Source organism: Onychomys torridus, chromosome 23 (genome assembly GCF_903995425.1).
Source record: "Onychomys torridus chromosome 23, mOncTor1.1, whole genome shotgun sequence".
In the NCBI taxonomy this organism is placed as follows: domain Eukaryota; kingdom Metazoa; phylum Chordata; class Mammalia; order Rodentia; family Cricetidae; genus Onychomys; species Onychomys torridus.
Genome location: NC_050465.1, coordinates 7153639 through 7170385, shown reverse-complemented (window position 1 = coordinate 7170385; position 16747 = coordinate 7153639). Strand labels below are relative to the sequence as shown.

Below are 16747 nucleotides of genomic sequence, written 5' to 3'. Positions count from 1 at the left end.
ACTTGGCACATTGCACATCGAATCTATCAGAACTTACTTTCTATGCTCTGCTGGCAGAGTATGAACAGGAGACATCCTTTGGCTGGAGGGACCATACCAGCCCCATGTGACAACAGCCTCAATCCTGAGGTGAGAAGTAGAGGCCATCACACCTCCCTGCCTTACATTTAGATCTGTCTGTGCTACTTACTGGGAGAAACACAGTGAGGTGTGCCTAGGAGGAGCCTACCTCTGTTGCTACATCGTCTTAGGCTGAAGGACAAGACACTTGTCAAACTGCTGTGCAGTAGATGATTTCCTCAGTGGCTCAACACCTCAGGGTATAGCATTTGCACAAACTAAGATGCCATAGTGTTAATTAGCAATATAGCTTTACAGGGCCACCATCTTAGATGCAGCCCATCACTGATCAAGACACATGGTACATGACTACACTCAATTACTAAAATGGATTTGTATAAAACTCTGTAAGTAAAAACTTCCAGCATGGTTTAAAAACATCAACCAAAAGGAGCCACCCCTGCCTTCCTTGGCACAGTCCCACATTCCCATGCCCAAATAGTCCCATGGCCTCCCCAGCCCTGCTCCAGCTGCCTGCATCTCCTGGTTCTGAACACTTCAGGATGAATTATGGAAGTTGGCTTCAACTCTTCAATGGTCTCTCAATACTTAGGAAGAATCCACCCTCCCCAAGATGGCCTACAAAGGGATGATGCCATGATTGTACATCAGCTACAGGAGACACACTGTAGAGTCCAAAATTTGCCAACAGAGCTTAGACAGATCCCTCTACCTGGCTATCCCTGGAAGCCACCTCCACCATCTCCCCAAAACGATCTACACATTCTAGACATGTCATGAAAAGATGTGCATAAACCTGGAAGTGCCCACAGACCACCATCCCACCTGTCCAGCTGGTGATAAACAAGGCACACCACAGCTTTCAGGGCAGAATCTCCATGAGACAGCACAGTTTAAGCACAACATCCTCTCCTCCCATGCTAGTAGACCCAAGAGGACAGAGCACTCACAGCTTCAAGGCAAGTCTAAACCGACATCTTAAAACTGTTCTTCAGGGGCTGGGAAGATGACTCCATGGGTAAAAGTGCTGACTGCAAATGTCCCTTCAGCTCAATGTGCCAACCTGACGGATCGACAACCGCCTGGGAAATGGGCTTCTGGGCATGTCTGTGGGATCACCTTGGGAAGACACTCCCACCCCACTGTTGGTGGCACCAGTCACTGGCTGGAAACTATGATCAGTTCCCTCAAGCTCCGGTGGCTACGTCTTCCCTGCTATGATAGACTGTGAGCCAGATGAACCCTTTCTCCCTTAAGTTGATTTAGTCAGAGGATTTTCATCACAGCAACAGAAAAAGTAAAACACTACGCAAGCATAAAGACCTGAGTCTGGAACTCCAGAACCCACATGAAAGCTGGATTCTTAGTTTGTGTCCACAATCCCTCTGTTCCTACAGAGAGATGGGAGGTGAAGACAGAGAACCCCAGGAAACGTGGCCCAGTTGGTCTGGGGTATAAACCAGAAAAACAACAAAGACCCTGTTTCAAATAAGGTGGACAAGAGGACTGATACCAAGGGTGTCCTCCAATCTCCATATGTCATGGGAGACAAATGGCTCTGTGAGCGTGCGCGCGCGCGCGCGCGCACACACACACACACACACACACACACACACACACACACACACACACCACACACTATACTGGCTTTTATTGTCAACTTGCCACAGACTAGAGAAACAAGAGAAAAGGAAAATCCCAGCACTCAGGAAGCAAAGACAGGCTGATCTCTGAATCTGAGGTCAGCCTGGTCTACAGAGCAAGTTCCAGGACAGCCAGGGCTACACAAAGAAACCCTGTCTTAAAAAAGAAAAGAAAGAAATTGCCTCCATCAGATGGTCTGGGAGCATGTCTGTGGGGCACTTTCAGGATTGCTGATTGATGTGTGCAGTAGCATCCCTGGCAGGTGGGCCCTATAGAAAACCAGCTGAGGAAGAAAGAGCTGGGAGAGAGCCAGTAGGTAGTGGTCCTTTATGGACCTGCTTCAGTTCCTGCCTTCAGGCTTCCTTTGATGACAGACTGTGATGTGGCAAATAAACCTTTACCTCCCCCAGGTTGGTTTCAGTCAATTTTATCACGGCAACAGAAAAGCAAACACAGACAGACAGAAAGCCTGTTTTTTAAACATTACCTCCATCTCTGCTTTGGCATCTTTGAAAGATCCATCTGACAACTTTTTAGACATCTCCCCTGAGCTTGCTGACTAGAAGAAGAAGAAGAAGAAAAAGGACTGTTAAAATCTGTAGCACTAACAACGCTAAGAAAACCCTCATGACACAGGACATGACACCAAGGAACAAACGAGATTTCTCACACAGGAGCACGCCGCCACTCCAGGTCTGAGGGCTATGGTATTCTGCCTACAAGTCCTAAGAGTCTTCCAAGAAACCTGAGGAGACCTGGAGACACCCTCAGGTAGATAGGGCCTCTCAGGAAATCACACAGGACACCCAGGATCCAGAAGTGAAGGGTGGGGTGGCTGTGAACCCACTCCACTCTTCTGGGCGTCTCCTGACAATGCAGTGACTACAGAGCAGAAGGACTCTTCACACGGAAGGGAAAACACTGTCAGGAGCCATGAGCACTGCAAATGCCATCTTAGTCCTGAAGGATCCGGACAAAAGCACACGGACTGGCATCACTGAGTTCATGGTGAAAGGATGGAGTAGAACGGGATCATTGGTAATTGCTGACTTCAGGTCAGCCTCAACCCTCACAGCCATACCTTCTAGCCTCAGAGAGGCAATGAGAAGGTGCCCAAGCCTCAGCAAAGGCTGAGCCAGCAGCTAGATTCTAATGCCATCCTGGAAGCCGGCTGACTGCCCTTACCACAGCACTAACCACACCCACCTCCCCTCTGACTGCACCCACCCCACTGACCACACCCATCCTGGAGCCCCGCTGACTACACCTTTCTCTACACAAGTCCACCAGGCAGCCTGAAGACATCTCCTTCTAGACAGTCAAAGAGCAGGGTCTGGGAACTGGCCCGAGGGGGCGTGGCTGCAGCAAAACACCAGGGGTTCCTGCGTGGCACGTCTGGCCACAGCAAGCTTCACTGTTGGTTTCCCAGACCCACCGAGCACAAGAAAGGCATCCCAGTCAACAGCAGAAGAGCCAGACAATCAAAACTACCAGGAGATCTCAGCAAACTGAACTTCACTTGACTGGGGTCGCCCATCCTCTGAAACAAATCATCACTTGCATTTGGTTCCTATCCAAACACTCCTCTCTGGAACTGCCTTTCTGTTACTGAGTTACAGCATCAGCAGCTTTAGTTAGCAGGCCATGCAGATGCTTGAGCTGGAGTTCCCATGAGAGACTGCCTCACACAGTTAAGAAACAGCAGAATAAGCTAGTGCCTCTCAAAACTCAGCTCAATGAAAAGTATCTCCACTAACAAGAGGTAATGACAGGAAATAGCTGATTTCCCAAACTCATCAAGGAACTCGTCAGGTTACTATGACACAGGCACATTATGACACAGGGTACATTACTCCAGGATGTGCGTGGGAAGTTGAAATGTGACTTACATAGCAAACACCCAAGTAAGTGCCCAACAGAACGCTGAACACAATGACCCACGAAGCCACAGTCTCATGGCACCAGATCTAATGAAGGAACATGCTGACACCCAGACAGGCAGTCACAGGACACCAGCATGGCTGGTCCCACAGTACCCACTCCTCTTCAGTCACCAGAGCAAGATGACTGTCATAGGTGGGTTTCGAACCAGCCAGCCCACTTCTGGGTTGCCCCCTGGCCAGCAGCTGCAAGCTGGCAGCTCTCAGCCTCTCTAGGATATTTTGTGCACACCAGAAGGACATCGGGAAAAGGAGTCCTGACCTACGATGATTGATCTCCACTCTAGAGTCACCTATAAGAGGACTCTCTGATGTGCAATGAAGGAGTATCTAGATTAACTGGACTCAGAAGACCTGCTGACCGTGGGCAGCATCACCTCATGGGCTGGGGTTGAACGAATAGGAAAGAAAAGGTGAACTGCTTTGCAACTACGGTTTACCAGGGCCTGCTGCTCAGTCCTCTCTGTCAGGATGGCTATACCCTGAACTATAAACCAGAAGAAACCCAACCTTCCTTAAATTGTTTCTTGTGAGGTATTTGTTACAGCAATGGGAAAAGTGACCAGTCACCTACATTCAGGAAGTAATGAGAAGTGGAGGATTTCCTGGCCAACCTTAATTTTACCTGAAAATGTCATTAAACAGGAATTACAGGAAAATAGAAGTCTTATGACAATTATAATGTGTAAAAAAACACTTTGAAAATAGCTCTAATCCTTAATAAGCTCAGTCATGTCCACACTCCAAGGGGGATCGCACCTACAGACACCTGTGTATGTGGCAAATGACACAATTTGCAAATGGCAGCAGGCAAAAGACCTTTGAATCATCGAGCAAGACAAAGCAAGGCCAACAGCAAATCGGCTCCCACTGTCAGCTGCTGCTTCCTCTTAGGCCTGGCAGGGTACTGTCAAACACTGAACTCTGAGGACAGAAGACACTTGACAGCAGTGTTTCCCTGGCTTCCTCTCAGAATTCATCCTTCAGGACTCCAGATACTTCAGAAGCTGCTATGAACTAATCAACACTATCCAAAGATTCAAGATTGGAAAAACCTACTAACATTCATCTGGATGCTTGATTCACTATTTCCCCTAAGGTCTACTGTACACCTACTAGGTGCCAGCACCCTATTAGACCTAAGGTCTACTGTACACCTACTAGGTGCTGACTCTATTAAACTAGGGATTCAACAATGAACATATGTAACATCCAGAGTATGTGCTGAAGGATATTTTAAATTTTTGAAAGCTTCCTAAATAATGAGTTAAATGGCTGAACTACTATTAATAAGTAACAAAAACATTTAAAGTTTTTTAAAAACTAGGCCAGTAAGACAGTTCAGTGTGTAAAAGCATTTTTATGCAAACCCAGCACCTTGAGTTAGATCTCCAGACCTAACCAACTCCAAAAAGTTGTCCTCTGGCCTCCACACTGTGGCATGCACACCCCCACATTTACACACACTTCATGCACCCATACATAACAATAAATAAAGTATAAATAAATAAAAAGAAAATTTTAAAGATACCTGGCAAGAAACTCGTATCTCTTTGGATAACTACAAGGAATCAAAGACAGCCATAATTCACAGTTACAAATTTTCCAGGATAACAGGTTCATGAACAGGAGAGATGGCTCAGTGGTCAAGAGTCCCTGCTAACTCTTACAGAGATGCAGAGTTTGATTCTCAGCACCCACACATCAGGCAGCTCACAACCACCTGTGCCTCTAGCATACATGACATACACTCAGACATTCACACAAATTTTAAAAAATTAAAAATAAAAGCTAAGTCTTTAAAAATGTAAAAGCAGGGCAGAGCAGGCCTCAGGGCTGGAGGGATTATGAGTGCTGGTCGCTCCTGCAGAGGACCTGAGTTCAGTTCCCAGGAGCTGCACAGCAGCTCAGACCAGGGGATGTGATGCCCTCTTCGGGCCCCAGGGGCTCCTGCACATACATGGTCCACATAAACTCATTCAAACACACACGTAAGCATAAAAACACTAAACAGATAAGTCTTGATCATGACCATGCCTTTTTCTCTGGCTTGTCTGGATCTCTGCTCTTCTCCCGGTCGGGGTCCCGGGAATGCTCCCCGTTCTTCGCTTTCCGCCGTTCCCGATCTTTCCCCCGGTCGCGGTCCTTCAGCCTCTCCTTTTCTTTCCCGCCCTCGCTCCTTCTCTCCCGATCCTTGTCCCTTTCGGCCTCCCTGTCCCGGTCTCTGTTGCTTCTGTCCTTGTCCTGCTTGGCCCGACTCCTGGCTTTCTCTCGCTCTCTGCTTCTGTCCTTGTCAGGCTCTCTGTGGCGGTCTCGGTCGGGCTCCTTTGCCTTCTCCTTGTCCCTCTCCTTCTCCCGTGGCTTGTTCTCTTCTTTCAATTCCTCCTTCTGTCTGTGCTCTGCACTGGCGCTTCTCTCCTTTACCTCAGAGGTTCTTTTATCCTGAAGAAAAGTGCATGCACAGGTACATCGTTTTTCATCTTTTACTGAAATGAGAAAGACTTGCTATTTCGAAGACATGCAGCCGACAACTCACCTCCTTATGAACTCTGGACTCTTCTTCCTTCACATTCTTGTTGTCGGCCTCATGGGCTTTGGAGGTCCGTACGGCCCGTCCTCTGGAGTCTGCCTTCTCCCCAGCTAAGACTCTCTTCACTGCCTCATCACTGGAGAGCTTGTTGGCCATGCCAGGGAAGGAGAAATGTTGTTAGCACGTGTAACCACTGAAAATGCAGCATTCAAGGACAGTTCACTAAACAGACTTTCTTCCTACGGTAAAGGACATTTGGAGGATAAAATATTAAATGTTAGTGACAAAGCATCACATTTGACAGCCATTACTAATGACACCCAAGCTAATAATCCTGCCACCACCTCTACCCAAACTGTCAGTGTGGACATGTGTGTGGCTCCAGTAGCCCACAGAGCACTACAAATGTCTTCAAACAGAATCCCAGGGTTTAATCCCCACACGTCCATTAGTACAGCTATTACAAAAGAAATTTTAAATTCTAAGTGTGATGAGGAGAAAGTGTGGCCTGTGAGTCACTGGGAACACAGAGTGCTGCCGTCCTCTGGAAAACAACATGGTGGCTCCTCACAATATCAGAGACAGAACAATCAGGATGACCCAGCCACCACCCTCCTGGGTTTGCAGTAAGAGAACTGAAAACTGGTCGGAAGAGAAAGTTCCACTCTGCACACAGAGACACTGTCTGTGACAGCTAGCATGTGGAAGCAACAGATGTCCCTGAACAGATGAGGGGACCAACAATGTAGTCTATCCACATAGCAGAGAACTGCTGACTAAGCAGAAGAAAACTGACCCCAATACACCGAGGATGAACTCTGAGGACACCATGTAGTAAAGGACAAATACTACCACATACCTGAGGTATGTGGACAATCACACTCACAGCGACAGAGAGAAGGTTGTTACCAGGATGAGAGGAGCAGGAGAGTACGTTCTTACCTGATGGGTACAGGAGGTAAGTTTTGCAAATGAAGAGTGGATGACAGTGATGACCACACGTCACTAATGTATCAAACTATGAAACTATATGCCAGCTGGGATGGTTGTCACTTGAATTTAACACAACAGAAAACTACTAAGTCCCATCAAAAGCAGATTCTGGCTCCTGCACCCCTCACAGCCATCCAGGGTACTCCACAGCTCTCCGTAGGTGGACTTTTTTCTGTCCTGCCAGCCAATTCCCAAATAACCACAGAGATCAGCACAGGAACTGCTCACTCACACACCTGCTCCACAAGCATGAACCAGGAAAGCGTTCCACACCAGCTCTACCTGTCTAGGACAAGTTGCCTACCAGGAAGGGTTCCAAAAGGTGGGCTCCCACCTACCTTGTTGAGGCAGCACTTGCCAATCAGCTGAAGCAGCTCATTGGTTTTTTCAGGTTCATGCCCGGCCACGATTCTTGCTGGTTTTGCTGACAAGGGTTCTCCTGAGACCATCATGACCACATCTATGGCCTTCTGGAGGAAGCTAATTTTTGCATCTTTATCCTGAAATATTTCCATATAAGAGGCAAACATTAAAATAAATACTTAGGGGCTGGAGAAATGGCTTATCAATTAAAAGTGTACAGTGCTTTTACAGAGGGCCTGAGTTTCGGTGCCCAGCACCCGAATCAGGTGGCTGATAACTCACTTAACCCTAGCTCCAGAGGACCTGACATCCTATTCTGGACTCCACAGGCACTACACTCACACATTAACATACACACACACAGCAGTTTTTTGTTTTTGTTTTGTTTTTGTTTTTGTTTTTGTTTTTCTTAAAAAGGAAGCCATGAACTTGAGAGGGAGATAGTGTAGGGAGCACCAGGGGGTTGGAGGGAGGCAGTGGTGCATGGATATGATCAAATACTCTGCATAAATGTATGAAATTTTTAAAAAATAAAAGTATTTTAAAATAAAATTTTGATTGTTATATAAATATTTTGAGGAGTTTGTACTATCCTCAATATATTCAATAGGCACAGAATGGCTCTCTTTATGTGAAAAATTATTTTTAGATGCATGACAAATTCAGAATTTCTGACTTTTCATAACCTTTTATGAATTTTCATTGTTTACAACAAAATCTACTCATTCAAGCTTTTAATGCCATTAACGGGCTAGTATTGACCTACAAAACAATCTGTTTTGGGCTTTTTGTTTGTTTTTGAGATATGGTCTATGTGGAATATTCCTTTACACTGTGTGAATACATGTCACCGTGACTGGTTTAATAAAGAAGCTGACTGACCAATAGCTAGACAGGATAAGGTTAGACAGGAGAACCAGACTAAGAGGATGATAAGAAGGGCAAAGCCAGAAGAGTCATCAGAAGACACAGATGAAGCTGCAGATGAATTTGCCATATTGAGAAAAGGTACCAAACCATGTGACAGAGCATAGAAAAGAAATATGGGTTAATGTAAGTTATAAGAGCTAGTTAATAACAAGCCTAAGCTAGCAGCTGAGCATTTATAATTAATAGTAAATCTCTCTGTGATTATTTGGGAGCAAGTGGTCCTGACAACAAAACTCAGCCCTGGTCTATGTGGCCCTGGCTTCAAACTCATGATTCTTGTGTCTCAGCCTCCCAAGGGCTAGGAATCCAGGTGTACCCCACCATGCCCGGCTACTTTGGCTTTTTGGGATAGGATCTTATTGTAGCTTTGACTGGCTGGGTACTCACTGTGCAATCTGCACTGGCCTTGAACTTGCAGCAGTCCTCCTAACTTAGTCACCTAAGTGCTGGGATCACAGCTATGCATCACCACATTTGGTTGTAATTCTGCTTCCTTTGCTTTCTGTGTGTGTGTGTGTGTGTGTGTGTGTGTGTGTGCACATGCACCTGTGTGTGCATATGGAGGCCAGGGATCAACCTCAGGTGTCATCCATTCCCCAGGATAGATCTACTTGGTGTTTCAAGATAAGGTCTCTGAGTCCTAAAGCGCTACCTGGTCACCAAACACCTCTCCAGCTCTGGAAATACCAGTATACACTGTCACACCCAGCTTTTCACACAACTGCTGGGAATATAACTCAGGTCTGCATGTTTGCATGGCAAGCACTTTACCAGCTGAGCTCATTCCGACCCTGAATTCTGCTTTTTAGTAGATAAATTTAGTATAGCATGCAATTACCATGAATGAGAAAATGAAATGAGCAGGTACACACAACTCAAAATCAACCGGCCTTGCATTCTGCCCATCTGTCAGCATAGGCAGGATACACACAATAGTGTGCAGCCTGTAAAACATGCTGTATTCTTTTTTTTTTTTTTTTTCTGTTTACTGAAGGAGGGAGGAGGCCTTAAATAGAGGCTTACAGCACAATGGGAGAACCCTGGAAGACATGCTGTATTCTTAAAAGCAAGGGTGTGCAGCAAAGGAACTCACAGCAGAACCTACCTTGACATTATCTGACTTCATCTCAGCATCTGTGTAGAGGCCCTTCATGAAGCCAGTTATCCTAATCACCTGCAGAAGACAGAAAGGAACCATCATACATACCTCACCGGACAGCCCCTTCACTGACCTCATCCACTGAACCCCTCAGGAGTTCACAGCCACACCTACAGCTCTAACTGCCTCACCCCCTCCTCAACAAACGTTTGATGCCTACTAAATGCAGGGCCAGGCTTCAGAGAACAGCCAGCTCTGAAGACGGCAAAGACCACCAACACTGGGCAGGTGCTGGCAAATTCATGGTAGGGCAGGGAAGACCAAGAGGGGCCCAGGACAGCTTCCCACTGAGGTCAGAGACTGACAGGGAAAAGCTGGGAAGTATACATTGAACAAAAGAAAACAACCAACTAGTCCAAACCAACAGGTTCCATCAGAGGGACGATATGGGGTGGCTGAAGCCGAGGCCACAGTCATGCCAGGCCTAACTCCAGATCCTTTGCAGCAACTTGAGACCACACACCAAAGCACTCCAAGGAGACACAAACAGCTTTTCTATAGCCAAGGACCTGACCACACACCTTTCACCAGCACACTCAAACCAAATGGGGGAAATGGCCTCCAGAAAGAATAGGGAGCTACTTAGTCTGGGTATCTAAAACCAGAAGTTCCAGAACGATCTCTCATTTCTTACCATAATGGAGTGTTCCCCAATCCAATCTCATTTGTTCTCTCCCTATCATGCCCTTCCCCACAGGTAACCTGTAGCCCTAGTTACCTCTAAGGAAGGACAATGATTTTCTGTTCCTCTATGCCCCTACATCTGGCCAGGGTCCTGGGTTCTCAGAGGTATAAGTTACTAGGAAATCAGGAAGACAGGTAACAACAGCACTTACAATGAAATTGGAAAAAAAAAAATCATGAATGTGAATGTGATGCTCAGTGAGGGCACATATGACCAGGAATATGACACATAGTAACATGTTACCAAGAGGCAGGCTTTAAAAACATAGGCAGCAAGACAGCCCCTTGTGAATGCCACCTCCTCCTCTGGGATGGGGCTACAGCTACCCTGGCTACAACGTGCTAGTTATTAATTAATCTAGAAGAGTCCATCTCACAACAAACTACAGGAGAGCTACACTACTCAGCTGGGTAGACTTGTGCTGAGTCATTTTGAGAAGATAGCTGGTACATGGACCACCAGAGCATCCTGACCTAAGATAAGATAGCTGGTACATGGACCACCAGAGCATCCTGACCTAAGAGAAGAGAAGACAGCTGGTACATGGACCACCAGAGCATCCTGACCTAAGATAAGAGAAGACAGCTGGTACATGGACCACCAGAGCATCCTGATCTAACATTCCTGAAACTACCTTTGTTCAGGTTTTCCCAGGACCCTGGCAGTTTAAATTGTCAACAGCAACTGTGACAAGAGACATTCATGTCACAGAACAGAGGCTTACTTAATGAAGAAACAGTCAGTTAGCTGTAGCTAACCCACGAAGGTGACTTGAATGCAATATTCAGGGAGGGGAAAGAACCTTCCAGGAGGCTATCCACCTGTGATCTGAAAATTCTTCCAAGTCAACTCTGACAAGGAGGCGACAGCTAGTGTACTTATCTTTCTACCAGAACACACTGGTAGTAAGTAAAGATCCAGAAGAAAAGCAGACCTCACTCCTTGTTCACTTCCATTTCAATGTTTCTCCTTCCCTCCACAAGCCCCACTCCATTCCTGAGCGACTTCAGGATGAGGTCCACTCCCAGCGGGCCATGGGCTGATGGTACAGAAGAAAAGCACAGGCTTGGCAGTCTCCACTGTGACAGGCCGCCACCACACTGGCTAACTCTTCTGAACTCCTTCATTTTGGAGGGCGGCAACTAACTGCCTGCCTGCCCGGGGGCTCTCCACACAACCAGTCCCTTCCTCAAACCTTTCAGGATATGCTGCAAGTGCCTCACAGTCTGGGAGGAGAGACTACACGTCACTGGAGCCCCCTTGGGATTCAGGTGGACTCCAGAGCATTTCTAGACACACCTAAGACAGCTAACAGACAGGGCCATGTTCCTACACAGCACTCATGACAAGCTTAGGTAGGTAGGCCCAAATGAGTAAAGCAATGGGTAGACTAAGGTGCTCAACCTGCTGAGAGGAAGTATTACGGACAAAACCAGGGAAGACCTTGGACTCTGGAGGCTGACTATTAAGTCCCCACCACACCAAAAGTTCCACAGTACCCTCTGGAGTAGCACGCCAATTGTGCTCACCCCTGCAGCGATACTCTGCATTTACCAGGAGCCCTAACAGACTCCACACAATTGTGACTGTTGTACAATGCTGTGTACCTCGTACCTCATCCAGTATACCTCCCTGGAGATTTGCTAACAAATGGAAGATATGCTCTAAAGAGATATAATGGCAAGTGGGGGTAAAAATGAGTGTTTTTGGGGAAGCCCAGAAGCCTCCTTTGTAAGAACTGGTAAAGTAAGGCAGGTTCCAAGACCCTGTACGCCTGGGTTCCCAACATGAAAGGCACCCTGGCCCTAGCCAGGCCCCAGACAAGGACCCCCACCCTACCCAGGCCTCAACTATAAGCAGAACCCAATTCTAGGCCTCCAACATACATCCAGCTGCTAACAGCACCCTGACCCTGGGCCTCAGACCCTATCCCAGGGCTCAGCCTGGACCTCCACCTCAACCCCAGCCTCAGCTTCCAGCCCCGAACCTACAGCCTGACTCTGGGCTCCAGACCTGGACCCTGACCCAAACCACTTGACCCAACCTCTAGCCTGGACCCTCACCCTGGTGCCGGCCCACAACCTGGCCTGTCTCTGGCCAGCCAATCCCAGTCCTCCAAATCTACAACCAACCACAGACCCTGAATCCGGACCCTGACCAGCACCCTCCCCTATCAGCCTGGCCCTCCAATCCACAGGCTGACCTTGGACCCCAGACCCAGGCCTCAGACCTGCATCTGGCCATGACCCACCCTCCATCCTAACCCCAACCTGCAGCCAATCCTGACCCTCACACTGACCAGCACCCTCTACTCTACCCTGACTCCAACTGAAGCCCAACCCAGACCCTGACCAGGGCCTGCACCTCCACCCTCACCTCACTCTTACACCAACCAGCACCTGGGGCACACCGAAACTCACTCACCTCACCCCGGGGCTAATCCTCATTTCGACCTGAACCCTGACTGGCACCTACCCCGACCCTCACACTACTGGGTCCCTCGACCCGACCCTCTCTCTACCTAAATACTCACTTTGACCCGATCCTTATTCTGACCCTCACCCCAACCCGCATCCTATTCAGACCCGTATCCTAACCCGACCCTCACCCTACTCAGACCTTCATCCCGACACTCACTTCGTCCGGCACCTACCCTGACCCTTAACCGGTCCGGCACCCTACCCCGGCCCTCACCCAGTCCCGCACCTTACCCCTACCCTCACCCCACTCGACCGGAACCTGACCTGACCCGCACCCAGCCCGCGCCCACCTCGGTGATGATGTCGTGCAGGTAGCGGAACGGCGGCTTGTTCAGCAGCTTCTCGGTGAGCGGCGGCCTCCGGATCACTTTGCCCAGAGCCTCCTGCGTCCGCCGCACCACTGCCGCGTTCATGGCGCTGGCGCCCGCGACCGCCCGCACCCCTCCCCGCGCGCCGCGCCTCCGCCCGGTGCCCCGAGATGCCCGCCGTCCAGGAGCGCCGGTCTCCCATCCCACAGTGCACCGCAGCTCGCCACTGCGCCTGCGCGCGCCACTCGCGCCCGGTCTCTAGGGCCGCGCGGCCTTGGCAACGGACGCGCGCCCCGCCCGGCTCAGCCCCCTCCGGCCTCTCTAGCTGCGCAGGAGGACACGCCTCGGTGGCTGCTTGAACCTGATCCTGCTCCGCCCGCCCCACGCATCGCAGGGCTCTGCACAGCGCTGACCAGAGACCAGGCGGTTCTGTACGAAAAAGGAGCGATCGTTCCTAAAGAAAGCGTACGAAGAGACAATTTTAAAGTAACACCCACCAGGAAAATAACACTTCCTATTAACTTGGAGAACCGAATTGGCTCTTTTCATCCCTTCATTCCGCTTCCCTGTCCAGCACCCTCTCTCTGCCTTGGGTAATCTTGAAAATGTTGCCAAAGGGAGGGACGTGGGGGAGACTGTGTCCTTCCATATTTTCTATGCTCTTAGTTTAGGACTGGCCCTAAAACTGTAAAGTGGCTAGGCCCTTAGACTTGGAGGCTGCAGTCTTCTACCCCCAGGGCAATGTAGGAGAGAAGCCTGTTCTCTCGGGTTTGTGACCCTCCTGGAGGATCAGGTGCTGCTGCTGTGCCTGAGATCTGGAGCTCCTCCTCCCAAATTGAAGGCACCTCAGCTAGGACGTTGCCCCTGATCTGCCTACCATGGCTACACCTGAAGGTTAAAAACTCCTTTAAGAGCCCTCTCACTTCTGAATCCCAGCTGGAGTTGGTCTCTGGGTGGGCAGAATCCAGAGAGCAGAGGTCCTATCTGTAAACACCATCCCAGAGAACAGACCCACATAGCTCCTACCCTAGAAAGTTCACTCTGGGCAGAATCCGACTATGAGTATGGACTGAGAGTTATGACCAGCAACTGGCTTGTCTGTGATGCTGGACTGGGTGATGGGAACATAAAGGACTTAGAGACACCTCTGACCTTAGGAGTATACTGAGGACCTGGGTCCTAGGCCATACAAAGAGAAGGTGATTCCTGATCCCCTCACAGTCTGTAGAGAGCAGGACAGAAAATGGACCCCAGAGACCCTGTGGAGGTCCAGAGTACAGGGTATGGCTGCTCTTTGGGAGTGCTAGCCACCTGGGTATCAAAGTCTCTGAGAGGATCCAGGACAGGAAGTATTGTCACCCAACCCCTCTGAGGAGGCAACCATGTGGCAGCCTTTGAAGAGCCTCAACCCAGCTTGCTGGTCCAGCCCACCCCTCCATACTAAAGAGAGAGTGGACAACATTCTGGTCACAGAGAAAGCAGATCCCAGAAGATGTAACCAACGATTCCTGACTTCAAGAAAGATATCTGGAACCAGAGCCTCCCCAGGGAAAGGATGCAAAGGCCAGCCTGGAGCCAGCTAGGCTTGAGGGGTCAGCAGAGTAGGGCCCCTAGCCTAAATCACTCCCCAACCCCCAAAATAAGGCAGAGAACAGTGAAGAGTCATTCATGGAAAAGGTAACTGATTAACTATGGGGAAAGAACAGCAAAGAAGGGGTTTCTAACACAAAAGACTGGCAGGGGAGGCTTTCAAAGTGAGCAGTTTCTGAGTGAATGAATGAGATTACCATAGCTGTGACTCACCCCAGGAAACAGAAGCCACAAAGCAAAGTGGCTTCCAGGCCCTACCTCCCCCAGCTGGGTGGCAAACATTCCCTGAGACAAAGACCTGAGGATGCTGAGCTTCACATCTGCCAAGAGCCCAGGATGTGGGTCAGGCTTGGGGAAGGGCCTGGATTTGGGTACCGGAGTAGGGAGCAGGAATCATGCAGAGCACAGACAAGCCTCGCCTACAGATACAAGACAGGCTGTCTACACCATTTGAATTTCGGCTAAAGCAATATTTACCATAAATTTATGGCAGACTGTTTTTTTCATTCTTCTATTTGAAATTCAAGACTGAATAACACGCAACATGATGTTGACACCTCTGTGGCTGAGCTTCATGTCAGTCTTGTGGAAGCTGGAGGAAGGCACAGTGAGAGAGGGAGCCGGAGAGAGGCACTGTCCCTCTCACAAAGTTCTACCTGGAGGTTCTCAGGACTTTAGCAAGGTTGGGGTCCGGGTCCCATCAGCCCCAAAGGCCTCTAAGCTACTCTCTGGGGACCACAGTTCTCTTTGGTGAGGGGAAATGCTCTCCTCTCTGGGCACACAGAGTCAGGGTCAAGAGCCCGACTAGGAAAGTGAATGGGGGGGGGGGGTGTCACAAGCCCTGCCCACTTCTGAGGGGAGGAGTCAGGTAGGAGCAAGCTTCCAGTCTTCCTAGGAATGCTAAAATACACAGGTGGGGGCAGCTCAGCAGTAGAGCACTTGCCTAGCATGTATGAGGCTCCAGGTTCCATGGCCAGCACTGCAGAGCAAGGGAACAGGAAGGCTTTTCAAGTGACTCGGGAAACCCTTACTTACATTCCCACTACCCACCTTCCTCTTAAAGCAAGTTATATTTTGTATATTTGTTTTTTTTTACTATGTCATTTATGCATTTATTTATTTTATTTCCTTTACTAGAGAATATTTCGCAAATAAAAGTCATATAGCTTTGTAGTATACAATATGACATTTTGATATTTGTTATAAATGGTAAAATGTTTAAATTCAGATAATTAACATGCCATTGCCTCCCATACATATCACTTTAGGATGAGACTATTTAAGATCTAGTCTCTCAGCAATGATTTGGTATGCAATGTGTTGGTATGATCCATAGCCACTGTACTATAAAATAAACATGAAGTCTCTTTTCACACTATGTAACTGAAAGTCAGACTTCCAGTACCCTTTTACGCTCTCATTCTATGAATTCAACTTTAAATTCTACATGGAAGTGAGACCATGTGGCATTTGTCCTCTGTGTCTGGCTTATTTCACTTAACATAATGTCCTCTAGGTCTGTACTTATTGTTGATTTCTTTGTTTTATGGCAGAATATTCCTCTGTGTATATCACATTTTGCTTATCCATTCATCTATCAATAGCTACTTAGATTGATTACTCACTGGTTAGCTTTAATGGTAAACTTGATACAACCTACAATAATAATTAGAAAGGGAATCTCAATTGAGGAATTCCCTAGATCAGATAGGCCTGTGGGTCTGTGTGTGTGCGACTCTCTTGATGGTTGATTGATGTAGAACCGACCAACCCACTATAGGCAGAACCATCTTAGGCTGGATAAGAAAGCCAGCTGAGTCAGATGTGGTAGTATACACCTTTAACCCCAATACTTGGAAGGCAGCAGGAGGAGTTCAAGGCCAGCCTGGTTATATGGTGAGCTCCAGGACATCCAGGACTACATAGAGAGACAAAAAAAAAAAAAAAAAACCAGAAAAAGAAAGAAAAGGCCAAGCATGAGCCTGCCTGCCAGCCAACAATATCTTGCAATATCTTTTGTGATGCCTGTCACCTTTCTTGGGCT

General features: G+C 48.3%; 1 protein-coding gene across 1 annotated transcript in view; it reads right to left on the bottom strand.

Annotated features, from left to right (window-relative positions):
* Window positions 1-13311, bottom strand: part of Traf3ip1 (TRAF3 interacting protein 1) — a 55497-nt gene extending 42186 nt beyond the window's left edge. The window contains exons 1-6 of the mRNA XM_036173448.1: window positions 13096-13311; window positions 9587-9655; window positions 7527-7688; window positions 6202-6339; window positions 5703-6107; window positions 2213-2284 (exon numbers count right to left, since the gene is read on the bottom strand). Of these exons, the coding sequence (XP_036029341.1) occupies window positions 2213-2284; window positions 5703-6107; window positions 6202-6339; window positions 7527-7688; window positions 9587-9655; window positions 13096-13218 (969 nt within the window). The 5' untranslated portion in view covers window positions 13219-13311. The remainder of the gene's footprint in view (window positions 1-2212; window positions 2285-5702; window positions 6108-6201; window positions 6340-7526; window positions 7689-9586; window positions 9656-13095) is intronic.
* Between the last annotated feature and the right edge of the window lie 3436 nt (window positions 13312-16747).